Source organism: Sinohyriopsis cumingii, chromosome 3 (genome assembly GCF_028554795.1).
Source record: "Sinohyriopsis cumingii isolate HCF-2022 chromosome 3, ASM2855479v2, whole genome shotgun sequence".
In the NCBI taxonomy this organism is placed as follows: Eukaryota; Metazoa; Mollusca; class Bivalvia; order Unionida; family Unionidae; genus Sinohyriopsis; species Sinohyriopsis cumingii.
In genome coordinates this window covers 125260021-125282956 of record NC_142963.1, presented here as the reverse complement: position 1 = coordinate 125282956, position 22936 = coordinate 125260021, and the positions used below count along the sequence as shown (strand labels likewise).

Genomic DNA, 22936 nt, shown 5'->3' with positions numbered 1-22936 from the left:
ATATGTAGGTTGCGAGATTTATATAGTCAGGTGACTCAGAATGCAGATGGTGAGATCCACGTCAGATTTCAGCAATGATGTACTTTCATTTCATCTTTCAGCAGATAAAAGACATGACGAATACTGTGCTCACAATTTTTTAGAAAATTATATTCCTATCAAGTTCATGCAGGTTTATCTCGAAAGGTCATTCAAGTTTGCTTGGCTTGCTAGTGAGCAGCTACCCTATGCTGACACCAAATGGTCTTGGTGAATTGCAACTTTTCAGTAGACAGTGGACTCTGACCCTACACCACAACATCAATGTCTAATATCAAAAATGGGGTGACAAGGGTCAGAGGAAACTTTGCTCAGGTAGTCTCTTAAGAAAGAGACAAGACATTTTATTTAAAGTCAATGAAATGGGATGCTCTGTTCAAACTAATTTACCAATATGACATAAGAAAAAGTATTTCATAACTCAACAGATTGGTACACAGTAGCGACAATGGTATTGACATATTAAAAAAATAGAAAGTAACATGCAAATATAAATATACTTTTTTACACATGCAGCGCTCAAAAAATCTGATAGCCCAGCGCTTGAGACCCCTATAATTTTATATCAGGCCCATCCTTTATTCTAAGTGAGGTGCCCATTGGGCTTGTGAAAAGAACAAAATTAATTTGCCTGAGGAAATTTTGATCGCTTTGATAAAATGTGTAATTGTATTTTCAAGACGTTGACATATCTGCCGTAACACGGTGCAATCTAAATCATGTCACCACTGTCCAATGCAAAATAGCGATCTGATTTTAATCAGATTGAAGCATTGCATGTCATGCTAAAATTATGATTTTGTACTCCCAAACTCCCTGAAACAGTTGTTTTGAGAAAACAATTTTCAGTAATCTTCACACAGAAAAAAAAACATTTTCATTGTATGCCCATTACATCTAGTATGTGTAAATGGTAAACAGCCATGATTGGAGCTGATTTAAAACTATCCCTTGAGCAGTTTAAATAGTGGCAATTAAAGACAAAGAGGTCAGGTATAAATCACCATTTCACATATTACTTAATTGGCTGACAGTAGCTAGTGAGATGTGTTTTAAGGCTGCAATGTGTTAATCCATTCTGCTCAAGATATGGAACCACCCAAAATCAAAGAGATGCTAAATGTGTGTTAAAAACAAAAGTTATTACACATTACTGCCTTGAATTAGAATGTTTAAGCTGCATGTATTATATTTTTGACAAGTTTGTGAACAGCGGCAACATTTCTTTGACGTGAGGTTTTACTGCATAAATATAATGCACAGCATGATCATTTCAGTTGTTGGAATAGTGTTCAAGTGTAATTCATTCTTTTCAGCCAGTTTAGGAAGTAATTATCTATCAATATTATCAGGTTATTTAGGTTACCTATCAGCAAAAACCAACAAAAATAAATCTCAGAACTCTTGGTTGACAGGGTTTTACTTTTTGAAGCATGCCAGCATGGCAATGAACACTAATGACACTTGCAATACCTTCAAACCCCTTTTTATATTTGAATTATAGCTGCTGCAACATTTTGTGAAAATATTATAAAAAGGATGAAATTTTGGGCATGTGGAAATTGGAGTGAAGTTTGGACATATGGAATTTGAGTCAGTGCTTATGAGTTTATTCGAAGTCACCAGCGGGGGCCTGTGTCTAAAAAATTTTTTCCTTGAGCACAGGAGGAATCCAAGTATCTCCTTCTGTTTGAATTACATAATGATTTTTGGCAATTATGAGTTTCTGAGATTTTCTCAAGCTGTAAAATTATATATATATATATATATATATATATATATATATATATATATATATATATATATATATATATATATATATATTAGAGCTGTACGGATTAATTGGCCATACAAATAATCAGGCCGATTATTGGAACAATTGGTATAATCAGTATCGACAGAAAGACTCAGAGCCGATGGAAACAAATTTCCAAAATATAAATTTAATAACAGTCATCTTGACATGGCTTGAATTTTAAATCAAAATTAAATAGTGGAAATTAAGGAATAAACATTTGATTTGGGGGTTAATTGAAAGACAGTATATTTTTAAAAGTAAATACTTTTTAACATGCTTGCTGTAAACTACCGCAGATTGTCTTCTCACAACAAATTATCAATACCATGCATGCACTCATCCCAATCACAGCAGCCAACCAGCCATTGAGGCCTCATGTGACTGTTGAACTTTCAGCATACACATTACAGGGACGCTCCTGGCTATTAAAAAGTTGTCGCCAAAATAAATCGCCACTCTCAATATTTTGTTGCCAATTTTCAATAATGTCGCCTGAATAAGTAGTGAATATTTTTCCAAAACTATTAATGTAATAGGCATTGAAAATTGAAAAAGATGGGATAGTTATTACTTTATTGACAACAAGTAATACAGACATAATATTACAAAATAAATCATTACATGACTGTTTTGCACTACTTCTATGGTCTTTGCATTGCTCATCACCATTTAAGTGCATTGGTCTAGCTGTTGTCACCTGAAATAAATGCATTATCAAATGTAAAATATCTACTTTTCTTCAGTCCCTCTTTTTTTAATAGAAACATCAGGTATTAAGCAAATCTATATTATGTACATTATTTTCCAAATAATAGCTTTGCAAGAAACTTTATTTAGATAATGACATTTTAACACTAAAACCCTATGATTGTACTTTGCAATGTAAGATAAGTGACATATAATGCGACCGTCGATTTCATGCATTCAGGAATTAAATGCCCCCCTTGTATGGCTAGCTTCACAAAGTACATCTCCATCAACCAGAAGTTCAGAAATTTATTTTTTCCGTGCTTTACATGCTTTGCTTGTTAGTGAACTGCTTCCTTAATCCCAGGAATGATCATTGAATGCTGTTGATTTTTTCTCAACAAGCAAATTATGATCTCCATTCCCACCAATGAAACATACATGCATCTACTTGACCTGGCATTACTATACTGTATATATAAGCATCGGTTACCATCATTAAATTAAAAGAAAGAATGAAGAAACATACCACAGATCATATGTGCCCCCAAAAAACTAATTCGGAATAAATATGTTATTTAGTAAAGAGTTTTATTTGCATATATGAGTTAACAATAAGAAATAAGGTGGGATATAAAATATGGAAAATAGTTATCACATGTATGGTAGCTTGAGACCACATTTGAACTGTTAACATAAATCCACACCCGTTTTATTCTTGTTCGTTATAGCAAAATCAGGGCATGGTTTACTTGTCAATCAAATGATAGTGCTTTCACTAACTGTAGAATAGGCAGTTTCTTGAAATAATCGACCTCATAATCAGTATCAGCAATTTTAATAATGGGCTATATGTGTTATCTGCAAAAAGTACACTTAATAGTTCAAATAGGGAATATGAGTTTTATTGTTTATTGCAAGCATAATATCAATGATAAAAAGCAAATTAAATGACATGTCAACAATATAAATGCAACTAAAGGTATACATAGGATAAGTAATTCGACATCAGGCAAATAAGGATGCTTGAAAGTTAAAACTGAAGCCATTATTACAACAAAAATAACTATATAGGAGGATAAAACTAACAGGCCAGATTATATAAATACAGATTTACCAATTTCTGCAACTAAACAAAGCTGTTTTTCAATGGAGATATGTCCAAGAATTACACAAATCAAGTTTCAACTGTTTCTTTAATTCTGTTTATGATTTCTCCACATGATATTGTGATTTCTAATTCATACAGGTACCCATTTCCAATCCTGTATTCATTTTCATGGACTCTTACACAGAATTTTTAGCCTTCATTAAGATCATTTAATTCAAACTTTGCACTTGTGTTTGTTGACATTTGCATGTGTAAAGAAGGCTTCTGGCGAAGAAGACATAGAATAATGTGAAAAACCAACATTATTATTTATGTAATTCTCCATAATGTATATACTACCTTCAAAATTGAGGGGCCCCAAGTGGTCTAAAGCGCTCTCCATCACAGATCACTGCCATCTCACCTCTGTCTGCGTGGGTTTGAGTCTCAGGCTCGGCTAATGTGGATAAGTGAGAAAGCTTGCCGGTAGCTTCTCATGTGTCGGTGGTTCTCTCCGGGGATTTCCCGGGTTCTTCCTCCACTCTTAATACTGGCCACCATGTATAGCCTATATTGGCATTAAACCCCATAACAACAACAACAACCTTCAAAATTTATAAGATTATAATATGCCATGTCACTGTTTCAATTTATAAATGTGAATAAATTAATTTCCATAGAAGAAATATTCACACTGTATTATTTGTCAAAATGAAAAACATTGTGGAAATTATCTTGGTCACTATAACACAAGTGAACAAAAAATTGTACAAAATAATTGAGATAGAACTTTTGACATGCAAAAAATGACCAAGTAGAACTATCAAATTGAAGCTTGGTATGCAAACTGGAGGTTACTCAGAAATGTAAAATATACATGGACACATTCAAATGATTTGATGGATTAAAATTTACCATGATTATGATCTCTTAATTTGTACAAAATTAAATTTTCAGATTTTCTGAGAATGACAAGGACTATGTTCTGTGGGCAGTTTAATTTCATAACTGGGTACTGTGCTCTTTCTTCTGTTGCATTCTAGTGACTTTGCATTCCAGTATATGAAAATTTATCTGATAATATAATGTGAAAGCAGACTATTTTTCTGGATCCTAAGGGCACTCTACATTTGCCATGAACTTCTGAAAGAGTGATAGGTGTGAGGTGAAGTTGTTTTCATTTGCCACATGCATAATGGAGAGAATGTTGGCATACCTTTATGTTACTTTCATTTATTGTGGGTGAAACATTTTGGATATTGTATGTGTGGAAATTGTATATGTTATAACCAAACAGCTGACCAAAATAACTGCTCTTGTGTGCTCAAAAAATCAGCCTGAGTCAGTCTAAAGTAGACTATCTTTAGCTGTTATTAAATACGAAACACAGATTTTGCCAGACAAGACAGATACCAAATTATTATATGCTCATTTTTTTCCCCGTTAACTTTACATTGTCAGAATCGTTCAATATTTCCTGATACTGAACGCGCGCGACAATACACATATAGCATTCACATGAATAAAGGAACTACTTTCTATTATAAACAAACAATGATGCAGACACCAGCACTTTTGATTTGTAAACAAATCATATACACTTGCGTAAGAGGCTCTTTACGTTGTGGTTATTTAAATTTGTTTCTGAATGAACTAAAACATGTTTCGTGGATTGCAAAAAAAAACCCCAGCTGTTTTGGCACATTCCGCGTTGATACAATGTTACAGATTTAGGCTAGCTACATTTTATAAAATACGGATGATTATGTCCTTACAAATAACATACAAGTGACAAGGCATATACTGTCTTCTTTATCTGGTGATAAGAATGGCAAAATAAAATATACTTACAGTTTTACATCCTGAATTTCCTCAAATTTATTTTTCTTCTGCAAATTTGAATTACATGAGCCATGTCATAGGTTTTCAATCTGGATTACACATTTCGAAAGTGTGCTGTAATTTTGATGATAAGTGCAATTTCATCCTCCTTACTGCACTCAGAATGAAATACACATTAAATTCCATAGCATCTTTTTGAAAATTGCATTTGAAAGACTTCATATTTTTCCCATGTTATGATTTAAAACATTCATTGACAGAAACAGAAACACATTTGCAGACGTAAACATGCTTCTCCTGCACCACTTCAATCCGATGTATTTCATGTGTAATTTCCAAAATCACAAACTTTCATCGAATCTAAACAAAATACCAAAATATATTCACTCCAGATCAAATGGAAAAGTTGTTGCAATGCGCATTCATTCACAATATGACTGCAAATTTCAATTTTAACTAGACACTCCATTTTCTTTCGAAAGTTATGTCGACCATGCGACTGAGTTCAAATTTATCTCGGCAGAGCTATGTGCACATTAATAATGATGTCATTTTGTAATGTCAAATCTGCGCTTGTGTATTTAGTTTGGAATACAGCATTCATTCATTTTCATTGTTTCTTGTAGTGTATTTTGTCTATATAATTAAACCTTAGGTAGAATAAAAAAATGAGGATATAATAAAAAGATTACTGCATTTGTATGGGAAAATATGAACTCGTTTTGTCGGAAGGATATACTGCACTCACAAGTTCATGCAGTATTCCATCCGAAAACTCATTCATATTTTCCCATACAAATGCAGTAACCTATAATTATGAAAGTACAATTAATGCAATACAAGTTATATCAAACGTAAAACAGTTATTTGCTCTTTTTTTTACAATTTATCTCTGAAGCTCCAGAACTGAAGATGACCAAGCAAAACTAGCAGTTTTTGATAGGTGTACATATCTGCAATAAGGCCAAGCCTTATACTGTATAATCCAAACTACACCTATCAATCATACACCAAACTAAAAGTAATTTAAAGTTCTTTTAATAACACAGTACCTAAAATATTGTCTTATTTTAAATAGCTGGTATAACCAACGAGGAAATCCTGGGAAATTCTTTTTCTTTACAAATCTAATCCTATGTAAAATCAAAAACTGTAGAGCTGCAAGAAAGCAGCATGAGAACATGGCTAGCTAGATAGTGCTACATGTATATCCCCTGGCAGCTAGCTAGATAGTGCTACATGTATATCCCCTGACAGCTAGCTAGATAGTGCTACATGTATATCCCATGACAGCTAGCTAGATAGTGCTACATGTATATCCCCTGACAGCTAGCTAGATAGTGCTACATGTATATCCCCTGACAGTCTTATATAATCCTCTGGCAACTGCACACTTTTTGGACTTATTCTTTTGAAGCAGGAAATTTATTAATGGTCAAATTATTTAGAAATTTTAAAAAAGCACAGTCATGGTAATGCATATCTAATTGCTTGTATATTTTTTGTTTATCTTAGCTATTTTAATACAGGCCAACCTTAGTTGTGTCATTTTATTCTGAAAATACTGACATAAATGCAAAATGAAGATTTAAAGTAGTTTAATTTTATCAGATTTGCACTTGGTGCACAGCTGGAAAGTGCATAATCATTTACATTATGATGTCATTAATATGAATCTATTTTTACCTCAGTGTTTCATATTGCTAGGAACTCGGAGAGTGAAGATAAAATGACAGGACTTTAACTTTTATCTTTTATTAAAAAAATAAAAATGATTAGGTCAAGAAAAAGTATACAAGACCTTTGGAAAACTTAAGCAATGTAACCTGCCATGTATCAGCTGCACCAGTTTTGGGTTGCAGAAAACCAGTGCGATCTCAATACTTTTATCTTGCTGAAAAAAATCAATCATCAACATACCCATTTTTGTGTGTTTGATAAGAAAGTCTTTGTTGTTTGGCCTGTGCAAAATCTGATGAAGTTTTAAATGCTCATTCAGCTATTATTTTATGGATAGTCGGTGATGAAGTACTTTTACTTGTAATAAGCCATGTGATAGATATGGTATAGAATTTTATGTCATAATGTTCATGCTACATCTGACACAGATGTGTTCTCTATCACTTCTGACCCTTGGGTTCTCTTCCTTAGGCGTTGGGGTGAGGGGACCTCAATGGTATAATATTTAAAACACTAAGTCATTTTGGCACTATATATATATATATATATATATATATATATATATATCTGCCGGTATATCAATTATGTTTTATATCTCTTCTGTGTTATTAAGTTGTTTTTTTTTTTGCCTTGTATCTGTTTCTCTGTATTTCCCACTATCTGTCTGTATTTCCATAGCTCAATTTGTTACATTCAGAATATGATTGGCTAACCCTTACTAAATGAAGGACAGCCCCAACACACACACACACACACAGACAATACCATAATTAAATGTGCTGAACCAGCATAAAGAGACTATGACCCATTTACAAAGATATTTTCATGATGCTGACTTGGAAGAATATGACCCAGTTACCCAGATTTGTCATCGCCTTCTTGAATCTCACAAACTGTCCCAAATGTTAATATGTTTTCCAAATTCATCCTCTCCCTTGTTGCTAAATAGAAACCTGATACAGGTAATTGTTATTGTTATTTCCTCCTAATAAATCTTTTACATTTAAATTTTTCCCCCACACTACCACCATTTGGTCATACTAATTCTCGAATAAAGATTTCCAAATATTTCATAATTATTATTTCATTTCCCATATTAATTGATTTTGAAACTGCTGATTAGGAGGAAAATTATTTCCATATCATAATTTTTTTAATTACCCCAGTCATTTTATATTATTTGCTGAAAATGTTACCACACAATGAAATATACACATCAGTATCCAAGATACAACCTCTAATCATCCTGTGTATAGGCACTTCCACACCAAATATAATTGTAGCCCTAGTGTTTGTATGTCATTTAAGTTTAATAAAAACAGAATATCTTCTTATTCCTTGTTTGCTTTTATTAATTTGTTTAACTTTTGCTGTATTAATGTGATCCATGATTATGCTCAAAATATTAAGTGGATTGTAGTACTGTATTGCATCAACTGAACACGTCCAGAGATAGATAAATTTTTGAAAATCTGTTGTTATCCCCGGCAACCAACTTTTATTTTTATACTGCTCTCAGTAGTATGTTTAAAGTGGGTCATGGAAACAATAAGGAATTTAACGTAAAATTATGACAAATTTAAAATCTGTAAAACAAGCACTTTCATGAAGCAGCATTTATTGAGAGAGAACGTCAGAGGGTACTGTCGAATGCAGAACATAAATGTAAATGTCTGCATGTGTATTTCCTAACAGGTACATGCACATGTAATTGAACAAAAAGAGTATATATTAATTTTGTAGGTTGACAGTTATTCGAATGCATGATCTGCCATGGAGCAGGTGCAAGGTATGCATCAGAAATTTAAAACGTACTTTTTCTACATTATGCATGTTTGTCTGTGCATATACTAGCAAGGCCATTGCTAAAATACCATTAAGAAATGTTACTACTGTGTATTTGACACATGTAAAAAGTATGAAATTGCCACTTGCTGCATTTGAGATTACAGTTCAGAGTTTTTTTCCCATTTGTTTGTTTAGTATGTTCACTTGCAGAGCAAATGTATTAAATAACAAAGAGATTCAATGAAATCTTCAAGTGCAACTAGTCCAGGCATGGGCAACTTCATCCAGGGTGCTGGCCAGATAAGAGATTTCTAAAGCCACACCATATGATGGAAATTAATGGATAAAGTCAGGTCAGAGACCGGATCTGGCCTGCAGGCCATATTTTGCCCGCTTATACAAGGGTCTATGTTGAGTGGACATCATCTAATCTTAGTTGACATCAACCAGACGTTGTGGAGACTTGTTCCTTTGTCATATGTATCCATGTTAATGGTATTGAGTGAGCAGTCTAAAATCCATTGTGTGTACTGTATGATAGATCTTTAAATATTTGGACATTAACTGGTCTCCAGTTCTTCATGAAAACACTGCATAATACAAAAAAAAAATGAAATAAAGCATGGTCCTCAGAGTTTCATATTTCCCCATAAGCTTTAGAATTGAGTTGGGAGCTTGTGATGCTTATGCAGTTTTAAGGTGGGTGCATTTGATTTAGGGGTTTTAAAAGTAATTTTGCGTATTTTTTCACTAGATTGTTTCACAAAATATAAATTAATCTTGATTATTTTTCAAGAATAAGTAGATGTCATCTTCTGAAATTATTATATTAGTTAATTGAAAATAATTGAAAGTTTAAATGATATTTAATTAATATTTGAATCTTTCTTTCAGTGTGGCAACACCCTTATGTAAATCTTTTCAAACATTTTAATATCTCGTCATGGAAGAAATCGACAAAAGAAGGAGAGGTGTCAACTGTCATGGTATGTTAACAGTATGACTGCTATTGTCCTGTATTTATTTGTATTTAAATTAAACCTTACTTGTTATATGTCTTGGATGTCTAATAGGTTGATACTTCTCAAGTTCTTAGTACAATTCAAGTCAGTCATTTACCCTAGCTGTCTGTCATTAAGCAAAATAACATAATAATTTCAATGTTGAACCAAATTTTTTTTATATTGAACTAAAAAATACTCAATTATCAATCATTAAAAATAAATACAGTAATGACAATTTATTTTTAAGTTTTACAGCATTTCCATTTTAAAAACATAATGGCAGATCCATTTCAGCCACATATAAAGTTTTGAATTGTAGTACATTTCAATAATTGCTGCCTTGACAGTAACCTGTTATCTAGCCAATGTATGACTGTCCAGTAATTCAACCATACTCTTGACCGACTTAAGAAATGTAGTCAACTTCGACCAGACAGAAATAGTCACACACACGTACACACACACACACAAATGTAATTTAGACTATGTAGATTTGTTTTAATTTATTATATTAGCTGGTATCAGTGCTCTAAGAAAATTGGTTTCAGACAAAGACCTAGGTTAAATGGCTTTTTTAAAAAATTCACTTGCTCTTACCCAGTTACCACTTGCTCCAACAAGTCATGATTTTGGACACAATATTATTGAAGCCACACTGAAAAATAAACATTGTAATGCTTTAAATTGACTCATTTTCAGACTGAACGTTTGGTGTGACCATACCTACTGATACTTGATTTGATTTGATTTCATTGAAAGCAATGTCCAGAACCTAATGTAAACCAGTACCCAGAATAGTTTGTTTGCTGTGTTTTCAAACAATTACAGTAAGAGCAATTGTTTCATCTAGATCGGTATGTCAGGCTAAATCCACTTGTCCTATCAATATCATCCGTACACATGGGATCAATAGATTTGATATTCAATAGTCTGTCCAGATTTAAACAGTTTCTCTTGGTATACTTTTGATAATATTCACAAGTCTAAAGTGTCATTTACATTTTGCTAATAGCTGATATGATTTTCAACAGTTTCACAATTGTTGCATGTTCATGCTGTGTGAGATTCTTTAAAAAAGTATAGTATCCACCTCTATTCCTGAGATCTCTATATGTCTTCATCTTTGCCTTAAAGTTGATGTACTGCTTGTATTTCATCATGATTTGTAGGGAAGAGTGTTCAGGGGATTGGCAGTATTAATGTCCAAATGTTACTCGAGTGATGCAGAAAATGATTTTTTGTTAAAATTGTGCTTTTAGAACTAATTTAAATAAGTAAAAACAACAGCTTCAGGTTACATAATCCATTATTTTATGTCCTATACAGGGAGTGCATCCTAAGTACAAAAAACACCCACTCTGTAGACCAATACAATAATCAGCTTCTAAATCATTCAGCTAGATGGATTAAAATGCAGTGTAATTATATCTGCTCCTTTAAGGCAAGGAAACATCGATTTGGTCATTTTTAAAAATCACTGATCCCTCAGCTTAGTTGCCAAAGAATCATAATGAAATTTCTTGACATAGTCAAGAGTATTGCATTACTCTATGTAAGCATGTGGACGGGCAACTTATTTTCATGAAGGACAAGTGAGTGATAATTATAGGTAAGCAATTGTACACGGAGAACAAAAATATTAATGCTTTTCATTGATAGGTCGCTTGATTGTTTGTTCACAGAGTTATGGCTTTCATTGCAAGTAAGTAGACAAACTTCATATGAGTAATGAACATACAAATAAAGCCCTTGGAGTGGCTGAATATTATTAATTTCTTAGTTTTTCAGAATGAAAATATATCACTTTCTTGGCATGCTCAAGATTTATTCAGGAAATTTCTATTTCACTTTTTTTTCCCCAAGTACAATGGGCAACTCACTCTGAATATTTTTTGGGGCTCCATCTAGATTTGGATGTATGGATAGTAATGCTGCTAAATATGTCTGGACAAGATCTTATGCTGAATATGGGACTAGCTTTGGCTTTAAACACAAGGAAGATGATGAAATTGATAAATTGCAGTTATGTAGATACTTGTTATTCTGGAGGGACCACTAGCAATTTTGCCATACATGTGCATAAACATTATCCCATCAGTGAAGACTGGTCTTTTATTTAAGCTGCAAACTTGCATCTTTACCTAACAATGCATACAATCCTTCTCATTTCCCCCAATATAAGGAGAAGCACAGCTGGTATACCATGCCATTTATTAGAATAAAACTTAAAGGTTTAAAAATCACACTGGCAATTTGTAATGTATGTTTATATCACAACTACAATACCCACGCTTTAGTTCAGTAATTTTTTTTCACAAACTGTATTCAGAACCAGGCTGATACCTCTGTTGAGCTTGATACCCATCTATTATTTATAAGACCTACCATTCTGATGATAAATATATTTAAATAGTTAATGCTTGTGAAGCTGAAGTTTTTCATATGCTTGATAAGTTGAGTATTAATAAATATCTTGTCTGGATAGTATTGGCACAAGAATTCTTAAAATTGAGTATAATGAATGGTAACTTTCCAGATACCTTGAAATGTGTAAGGCTAAACCTGTCTTTGAAAATGGAGAAAAGGAAGTTCCGGGGGATTACAGATCTATATCCATTCTACCTATATTATCCAGCTTATTTGAAAATTCAAGTAGCTAAGCAGGTTAAAATTGAATCTTTGTTAAGCAACAATCAGGATTTCAAAAATGTTGCATTGGCAGACAGAACTCAGCAAAGGAAGAGATCTTTGGATATAATAATTGAATAATGGTTCTTTCTGTTATTGTTTTTCTTGAAAGTCTTTGGTCTAGTTGGTCATGAAATTCAGAAGTTACAGGTTTGGTCATTTTTCTTTAAACTGGTTTAGATTATATCTAAACCGATGTTCTCAACAGGTAACCGTTGGTGATATTAGCTCGTAAACTTGCACTATTCATTCAGGGATCCCTCAAGGCCAAGAACAAAGCAATTTAAGAAACACTTCCAGTAGTTCTGTCAAACATGCTTCCACTGCATGCAAAATCTGCAGAAAATAGTTAAGTATTTAAGAAGAGATATAATGTATATAATTATATGTATTATTATTAGGTTATAATAGATTTTAAGATTGTAAAATAAATATAGTTATTACTCTTATATTTTGTATGACATACATTGTTATACTTCTGATAGAAATAATATTCCCAGGCTAATTCAGTCACCCTCTATAGGTTTCATTACTTATTATTAATAATTTACTATGAACTTTTACATATTTGCTCAGGATCTTACTGATATTTCTTGATATGTAATGTACATGATTTTTTTTTCATCCCAAAATTTGAACTATCCAGACAGTCACAAAGGAATCTGTATACATTTCTGATCTGAGTATTTGATAAGAAGAATCAAACTGTTTACCTTGATAAAATTTTAAATACTTATTCAGTTACTATTTTATGGACAGTTGATGATGGGATACTTTTTCCACATTTCTTTTTCTCTATAACCATAGGGATAGATATTTTTTGAATTGTCGTGTAAAAAAAACTTGCCATCCAACCTTTGTAAATGAATTTGGATTATATTGGTCTGTGTGCAGTTTGTTAGGAGTAATCAACAAAGACCATGATCTGCAGGTGCATTATGCTACAGCAGATAATGATCTTTATTGTTTGCAGTTTGACTTGACATATAAGTGAGTACATATGGTATTTGGAACCTCAGTTATGCAAAAGCATAAATTTGTCAAGAAGTTAAATACTCCAACAATTCAAATATGATCAGCCTTAACAATCTTGATGCTTATGAGGATACTGCTGCCACCAGAAGAGTTACACCTATATCTCTGTATACTAATGCAGATGAGACACCTATTGGACAATTTAAAACTTACTAATATGCACAGCTTAAGAAAATACATGTATTTTATTCTTTTTTTTATATACAAAAATCAAATGAAACAAGTTGTAGTTCAGACTTACATTTTCTGTAATGATTCATTGATACAGGTATACATGTTTCTTGTTGTATATAAAATTATCTTGAAGTTATCAAATAAAATCTCATACAAATTACAGCTGTTGTTTGTTTTATACTCCATACTGTTCTTTTTTCTTTTCAGGACAAAGCTGTAAAATGCACAGTCTACAGAATCACAGGTTCCATTCCTGCAGGGAATTATATCCAGCTTCCCAAGACTGGTTCACAGTCACTTGGTTTAACTGGGCGCTATTTCTACCTGTTATTCAAACCCATTCCTACAAAGTATTTTGTGGTCCACATTGATGTTGCTACCCATGACAACCTTGTGGTCAGAATCTCCTTCTCCAATCTCTTCAAGGAGTTCAAGTCCACTTCAACTTGGCTCCAGTTTCCATTTGTTTGCAATGCTTCTAAAGGATCCGTCCATGCCCTTGCTGCTGTTGGAAGCAAAGGTAAGTTTAGCTTATAGAATCTTCAAGGGAAAGATGTTGATCCAGTTCTACCAAAGCATTAATCAGTTCCAGATCTACACTGTTTATTGTGCACATTGTACAGGGTCAAAACGTTAGCTGTGTAAATAAATATACTAATTATTTCTTATACATTGTTTAACAGTTTACATATATCCTAATGGAAATTATTGGAAAAATGATTTTTACACATTAAAGATTTAGTAAAATTATTGTATGTCATAATTATTGTATGTCAGAATAGAAATAGTAGATCTCATGGTCAGTGCACCTGTTTTTGAGGTACATTGGTTTTGGGGAAGGTGTTGCTACATAAAGGGCACAGACAACTAATTGAGTTCCCATAGACTGTAATGTTAAAATTTCTGTCGTACGGTAAATTGGGCAGATAATGCTTACATCTTATAAATGATCACTCAATGAAAACAGTTTTTAAATGATGAAAACAATATGCTGTACTGGTCATTTTTTTAAAATAAAACATCCGTTTTAAGATGCCCACTAAAAATATCCAGGATAGAGAGATCTCCCCTTCTGCATCCACTAATACCTTTGCAGCAACAGTGATGAAATAAAAATGGTTGTAGATTGAAGCCTAGTAATGCTTGCAAATTTGCCCATTTTCTGAAAAATGAAGTTAATTTTTTCTGGTAATTATTTTCAGTCAGTCAGTGACCTTCATTGGAGTTTAACATACTAGTCATAAAATAATTAGTTGCCTGTGGCTATGATACACTCTTCTTGTAAATGGTGAATATCAGCTATCAGGTTATATTATTGTCATTGCTACATTCAATTATACATTGGTCACTGTTAAAATCATTTGTGTAAGGCTTTCTTGAAAGAACAGTGTATGACACCAGCACACAGGATTCATTATGAAATATTTCATGGTGAAGATAGAATGATAAAAGATATTTTAAAGCAGTTATTTGATGCCTTTGTGATGCATAACATTAAACAATAAAACATTGTGAAGAATTAAAACTTCATGGTATCTCAGTTAGCAGATTTTCTTGTGTTTTCATAGTCCTAATGATATTTGCATGAAACTTGTCAGGAGCTCCCACCCACACACCCCAATTTTGCATAGGCATATTCAGTTTTTTGGTTTCATACCGTTAGAAATTGCTACATCATTAAAATTGTAATATTATAATGTACATGATCACCAAAAAATGTACCCAAAAAATACCACTGAATTTTTTATTTGTTTACTTAACATTCATTTTTATGTATTACATTTCATTTTCAGATCACAGTGGCCCAGCCCCCATGTCGACTCACTGGACAATCTTGTGTCTTGACTTTCAGTACATTCTGTCCATGTACCTAAACAGAAAGTATTCCTATGTCAAAGGAGTTCGTCTGTGTGCCAACATGCTGGTCAAAAACATCTTCACCAGTGATTTGCTATATGAACCAGGTAGAAAGAGAACTTTAGAAGATCATGGTTGTGTTCATTACAGAAAGCATGATAGGGCAAATTTGTAATGTTCAATTAATGGCTTTAATAGTTTAAGGCAACCAACAAAAGTTGAAAGATTTGAATATATCGTTCCTAGTTCCACTAGTTTACTGAGCCAACATGTTTGGAATTGAAATATAAAGCACTTTATGAAACCAGTTTTGATTGATGTTCTCATTACCTTGACAGTATCCATACATACCAACACTACTGTATAATTTTTCATCAATTTTTGTTTATCTTTGGAAGAAAAAATATAGCATGTTACGGTTCATGTACCATATATAATCATTTATAAGTTGGGTCCAGTTGCAAACAACACAGACCCTGATCTGCCATAGCATAATATGCCTGCAAATCAGGATCTTTTGTTGTTTGTTGAACTGATTACTCCAAAAGAAACTGCATAGACCCTGATCTGCTGGTGCATTATGCACTGGTGGGTCTAGGTCTGTGCAGTTTGTTAGGAGTAATCAGTAGAACAAATAACATAAACCCTGGTCTGCAGGCACATTCTGATATGGCAGATCAGGCTCTTTGTTGTTTACAGTTTGACTTGACTTATGAGCGAATATATACAGTATAATTGAGTTGATGACCATTGTAATTACAACTTATATTGTTTTTACTTCCCAGTCCTTCGGTTTTAAATCTTTTATAACTTTGTGTGTTTCATAGTTATTCATTTCTATCCTTTGTCAATCATCATCTTTTAGGAATGTCATTTGAGCAAGTGAAGAAATCTGGTGGTTTACCAGATGGTGTGGCAGCTCTTCCCAGGGAAATGTCCTTTCCTGTCTCAAGGGGAGAACGCTGGCAGGATCTGTATGACATTATTAGGTATAACCTCTATACCACATCCTTTTGTGGTATTTTTTGTAGTTTTCTACCTTAATAATTTACTCCTTAACATTCAATGTAAGCTATATTGCCATTACCCTGTAATACGTACTATTATTATTTGCTCATTTCTTTCTCCGTTAACTTTACATTGTCAGAATCGTTCAGTATTTTATGATATTGCACACCATCATATTGCATTTACGTGCATAAAGGAACTACTTTCTATTGTAAACAAACAATGGACGCAGATGCAGCACTTTTAATTTGTAAACAAATCATGTACACTTGCATAGTAGGTGCTTCATGTTTTGGTTGATTACATTTTTTTCTGAATTAAGTAAAGCAGTGTTTTGTGGACTGCCACATACCACTTGCTTTGCCGCATTCCATGTTAACTTTTTTGACACAATGTTTCGGATTTAGGCCAGCTATACAGTTGATGCCAGAAATGGTCCTTACAAATAACATCCAAGTGACAAGGCATAAACTGTCTTCTTTAGCTGGTAATAAGAATGGCAAAAAAGTATACTTACAGTTTTACATCCTGAATTTCCTCAAAATGTACTTTCTTAGTTCTGCAAATCCGAATTACATAAGCCATGTCAATGGTTTTCAATCTTGATTACGAAATTGTACTGTAATTTCAAATATAAGTGCAGTTACATCCTCCTTACTGCACTCCAAATGAAATAAGCATTAAATTCCATAGCATCCTTTTGATAATTGCAATTGAAAGACTTCATATTTTCACGTAAATGATCCAAAATTACAGAAATCCGACTTTCTCAAAGCGTCTGATCTCTCAGAAGTTTTCTTGTGAGTCACAGTTATTTATTTAGTATGAGTGTTGATGTTTCAGCATCCAACAATAGAGCGTATTGATCTTAACCAGTGTTAGTCGTCATTTTCCCTCATGGTCTCCATGACCTGTTCTGCATAAGGCCAGTCTTGGAAGTGTGATTTTAGTTTTCTTCTGTAGCCTTTGTTGACTGAAGACTAGTGGTTTGAATATGACTGTACACTAAGGAGGCACATGATGAGGAAATTGTCACAGTCTGTTGATTGAATTGAGCAAGGGGCTGTTGGTCACAAGTTTGGTATACATATTGACTAATAATGCTTTCCATATAACCTGAATTTGACATCCATTGTATTAATAACCCTGATTGTCAGAACATATTGATACTGCAACTCTTTGTCCAATGTTTGAAGTATAAGATCATTAAGATGTGCTTCAGTAACCACATGACATGTTCTTGCAGGGCCTTAGATTTAAAGTTGGAGGGTGAGTTGCCAGAGTAGGCGGGGAGTTTGGGGGACCTCTCCAATGGGGATATATTTTTTTAAGTTGCTGGGTGGAAAGTAAAATTAGCCAGGTAAATCATCTGGCTCGTGGCTGATAATGAAAGCCCTGTGTTGGCTAAGGCAGCTCAATTTTGATTGTGACAGGTGTTTAAATTATGGTCTTCCTGGTGCTGGTATATTCTTTTATCCATTTAATTGACAACCATACATATTTTTATGTCTTTTGAATCTTTGAGGTATTGCATTGGTTGGAAATATATAAATATGCAAACTTTGGCCAAGGCATATCCATAAATTTAAATACCCACCAAAATGTCTTATTTTACAAAGATATGAAAAATGATAATTATGAAACCACAGCATTCTTCATTTCTTTGTATATTTTGTCATTGCCACGTTTTGACACTTTCTTTTTTTAAGGCAGCCTCTTGCACAAACATAGCTTATTAAATGATACAACTGATAGGTTATTGTAGATAAACAAAACTAATAAAATAAAGTTCAGAATATTTTGTTGTTGGTCATATTTTATATCAGCACTTTTATGTCATCCAGATACTCTGAAGATAATTTTCTAAGGAAACCCTGAATATGGAGTGCAGTTGTCAGTTATTTTATATGTAAAAGGGATTTCTTGATTATTTATTGAAGATTCCATTTCTTTTCTTCAAGGTTTCCCAATGATGCAAGTCAGAAGCCATTTGATTCAATTCAACATAGCAACTTAGGAGGAAAGAAGTCTGGTATGTTATTGAAATTGTGCAAATCATATTGAAAGGAGGGAAAAGAATATGGCTGTTACAAGGAGAAACTAGAAACTATCAGGGATGGGAACAGTCATTATTCAAAATCATGCTCCTGAATGTTTCATGGTACACCTACTGGTTGAAAGAAAGATTTTCTGTTGAATACATTCCCCAATCATTCCACTGCTACCAGTCAAATCCAGCCCCCCCCCCCCCCAAATATGGTCCTTCTCATTTGTGTGGGATTGGGTGGGGTGAGGAAGAAACTCCTGCAGAATATTTCCCTTTACTACCACTGGTTAGTTACACATCAACCTCCAACCTTTTACTTATCATTACTACCACTGGTTAGCTATCCATCAATCAGTTGTTTACCAGTTTAAGCTCTTGCAACAGTACAATAAACATTGTTCTGCATTACCTCACAAAATCCTGCAAAACCATCTTTACAATTACCCATCTGTCAAATGTGTGTTAAAATATTGTGAATTGAGCTTTCCACAAATGTCTAGTAACCTTGTTTATGACTTTTCTTTAGTAGTTTTACATATTTACCAAGTTTGTGGACCTTGTTTTTCTGACCTGGTAAGTCACACATGGTATCTTCCATATATGCATTCTTTACTTGCATACTGCAAGCATTGGTAAAATTTTCATGAGGGCTGTTCCAGTGAAATATATATCCCCCTCCCCCAGTGACAGCACTTAAAAAAAAGGTTGTGTTTCAAACTATTTTGATTCTGACGGTGGAAGGTTGGTTAGGAAAATCATTTCTGTTATGGGTTGTGTTAACAAAATGAGAAATCGCTGGTGGGGCTGTCAGAAAAAAAATGAATATACATTGAAAATTGCATCTAACCCCCTCCTAGTGGTTTAATGTGAATAAAACATTGGGTCAGAAAACGATGCCAGTACACGTCGGTGCACATAATTTGTACGAATTTGTGTACTTTAAAGCAGTGATACGCGTTCTGCAAATTACATCAATGTTGCGGATATAAAGTATGTGCTTTGCGCAGTATGCAATTTTTATTAAACTTTTAACTTTAAAAGTGCATTTCACAATGTAATTTGCGCTGCCACTACTTGTCTTGCAGCACTTGATGCGACATCCAGATGGCTGGATACTTAGGTTCGACATGAATGGCTGTTAAACTAAATTTAATTGGTTCATTGGGCCCTGGTTGTAACCTTATTTTCATGATGGAATTTTTACAAATGTGTGTTTCGAATAAGGGCCACACAGAAAACCAAAATGGCTGAATTACAACAGGGTTTGTCTTCAGACGACGTTTTTAGTTGGCATATACTGGCTGGTGATAGCTATGATGACAATGAATTTCATGTATATCGATGTGTTGGACATCGGGAAAATGTCACTGAAAATACAAGTGTGTGATTTTGAGCCCAAAATTGATTCTGAGTGCGAGTCCGTTGTAATTGTTGGATGGACAATATTCCGGTTATATTTATTCAAGATACCCATGTCTGAACAAGCAGACTATGGGAATGTTGGACTTAAAACCCTAATACAGCATTATGGAAGAGAAAAATCTGGCATAAGAGGCAGCAAAGCACTGATTCAGGGAAGTGAATCTTTGACAGAGTTCATGTTAGTGAAAACTCAGGTCTCGGAAATGCTTAATCAAACGTATTTGGATGCCAAATTTTTTATTGGGTATGCAGAAAATCACTTAGGCAAGAGTCCTCCGTACGCATGTAATAGGTGGGTGGCAAAATTCAAAGACTTGCCTGTTGTGCTTTAGCCACCTGCTTATTGGGAAAATGTGTTGATCAATTAGCTGTGCTGATATTTACAAAGATAGAATTTAGTGGCTGAAAGCCCCCCTCCCATGTACATGTCACCATTATAAGAGTACATCAAAAGAACATGTTGCAATAGCTGGGCAGCAAGATCAAAGGCTTTGTCTGGCAGCAGGATGGGAAAATCTACTGATTTTTGCAGCGCTTGAATTCAGAGGCAAAAAGACCCAGATACGAACATGTGGTCATTTATAACAGTACATCAAATAAACTACTTTAGCTTTCATTATTGTGTTCATTTCCATGTGTAGCAGAGTAAGCAGTGAACGTGACTTCGGAATCATGACATGTTGAGACTTAGACTTGAATGAGTATTTTGGGGTTCAACGACAAACTGACGAAGATTGTAACAAGATTCAGGAGAGTGCTAAAGTTGTTAGAACTGATAGTTTTGATGGGACAGTAGCCAAGTGTAAGAAAGTGTGTGATGCCTAGTGCTTTGAATAAGACCTTCCTTGGATTGACAAAATTCAGACTCTGGTGGACTAACAAGGGCGATGTCAGTGTTATAAAGAATGTAGAAATTAAACTCAGTGGAGACTAATAGTTCTTATAATTTGCTTAGTTTTCTGGGAGGGGACTGCAACTTTTGCTAGTGGGACTCTTATTTTTATCAAAGTGTGAGTCCTGGATTCCTATTTAAAATCCCTGTGCGACCTCTGGAAAACTTTTCTTTTTGGAACAGAGATATCCAAGAGAGTATACCAATGGGGCCACACCTGTGAGATGTTGAAAATTGCACAACCATAAAGAAATGTAATTTGTTCAAGCTAGTTATGCATATGCATTTAAGACAGCATGCAATGAAAGGAGTTCTCAGCACGGAATAATATTTGTAAACAGAGGAGGAGGATCATATTAAATTCAGAAACAATTAACAGATTAATGCTCATAGGGAACATCAGAGAATCCCCATACAACATAATTACGTGTGTTTAGATCTCTAGTTAGCAGAACCAGTTTGGCAACAAAAGAATAATGAGACAAACTTTCATATCATGCAGAGATATTACCAAATGAAGTACATGCTCTCTATGTGCAAAAATAAAATGACATTAAACATAAGAGATTGACTGATCTGTGTAAACTCTAAGCAAGATGGATAAAATTTGTCCTGTTTGTGTTCTGTTCTTCCTATGTATATTTTGATCATGGTGATATTTTCTGCAGAGCTTTTGGCACTTAGTTCCAAGCCATCATTTGGTATTTGTATTACAGATTGGACTAATATTATCTAGTACACAACATTTTGAAGCGGTGTCATTAACTAATGATGAAATTGATGAAAAAATACTTGATGTCATTCTGATATATGGATTCTTTACTACATTGCAAATCTGTTCATCCTGATTCTTTTCTACTATCTCCTTTAGTTTTACTAGTACCAGTACTTTTAAATAAAATAGTAACTTCTATCTTCTTGTGATCTAAATATTTGTAATCATGTATTATTGTCAAAAGGTAAAATGTGCTTAGTTTTGTTGTAAAATCTAAAACTATTAATTAGCAAGCGACTAAAGTAAAAAGTGGGTCAACTTCATGTGTGCAGAATGGTCTTTCTGCCATCCCAACCAAGACCCCACCACAACCACATGACCATGCTCAATGATATTTCAGTAATAATTGCTATACAACTAGAGATGACATCTGAGTATTTTAATTTCAGTAGAGCTTTAACAGAGTGGAACTTTAAGAAAGAGTGACAAATATTTAAGTGTTAGGGAGATATTTAACAATGGCTATTCCTCCCACCACCACGTCCTCATTGGAGATCACACACACACAAAACTTATAGGAAATCCTGAAATCCTGGCAGCATCCCTGCAGGGGAGACAACATGACTATTTTATTTGATTTTATTGGTCTCTGGTTATCCCATGGTATTTCTGTTACTTGAACATTATCTTACAGAGTGTACAGTCAGCATGGTCGAAAAAGGCTTACAACCATTGAGAGTTGTTGAAGGACTCGCATTACTATAGATATGAAAGAATGAGAACCATACTATAAATCAGTGAAGATAAAATAGAGTATATATGAGTTTGACTGTCCTTGATTGGTTGATAATGAAAGTAAGATTTTAGTAAAAGAATCTTTTGAGAGCTTTTCCTACTAGTAACTGAAAAAAGTAAGTGACATTGTTTTATTAACATCATTTCTGTCCCTTTACAGACCCGAGTTTGGAAGACTCGTTACTGAAATCAGCAGCTGACTCTTTGGTGCAGTATTGAATGCACACATTTCAAATTTGTGTAGGTCCAGAATATGGTGCAGCTGTTATGGTTTACTTTTCACAAAACCTGTCATCATAGATGTGTCTATACTAATACAAATTTGATCATGAGGACTCAAAATTTTAAGTTATTGAATTTTAATATCATGGTGTT

The 22936-nt window shown here is 33.8% G+C and overlaps 1 protein-coding gene across 1 annotated transcript in view; it reads left to right on the top strand.

Annotated features, from left to right (window-relative positions):
- LOC149803781 (WD repeat-containing protein 90-like) overlaps nucleotides 1-22936 on the top strand; it is a 126263-nt gene that overhangs the window by 1487 nt on the left and 101840 nt on the right. Inside the window, exons 2-6 of the mRNA XM_089953570.1 lie at nucleotides 9819-9910; nucleotides 14033-14345; nucleotides 15619-15789; nucleotides 16548-16671; nucleotides 18652-18722. Of these exons, the coding sequence (XP_089809696.1) occupies nucleotides 9819-9910; nucleotides 14033-14345; nucleotides 15619-15789; nucleotides 16548-16671; nucleotides 18652-18722 (771 nt within the window). The remainder of the gene's footprint in view (nucleotides 1-9818; nucleotides 9911-14032; nucleotides 14346-15618; nucleotides 15790-16547; nucleotides 16672-18651; nucleotides 18723-22936) is intronic.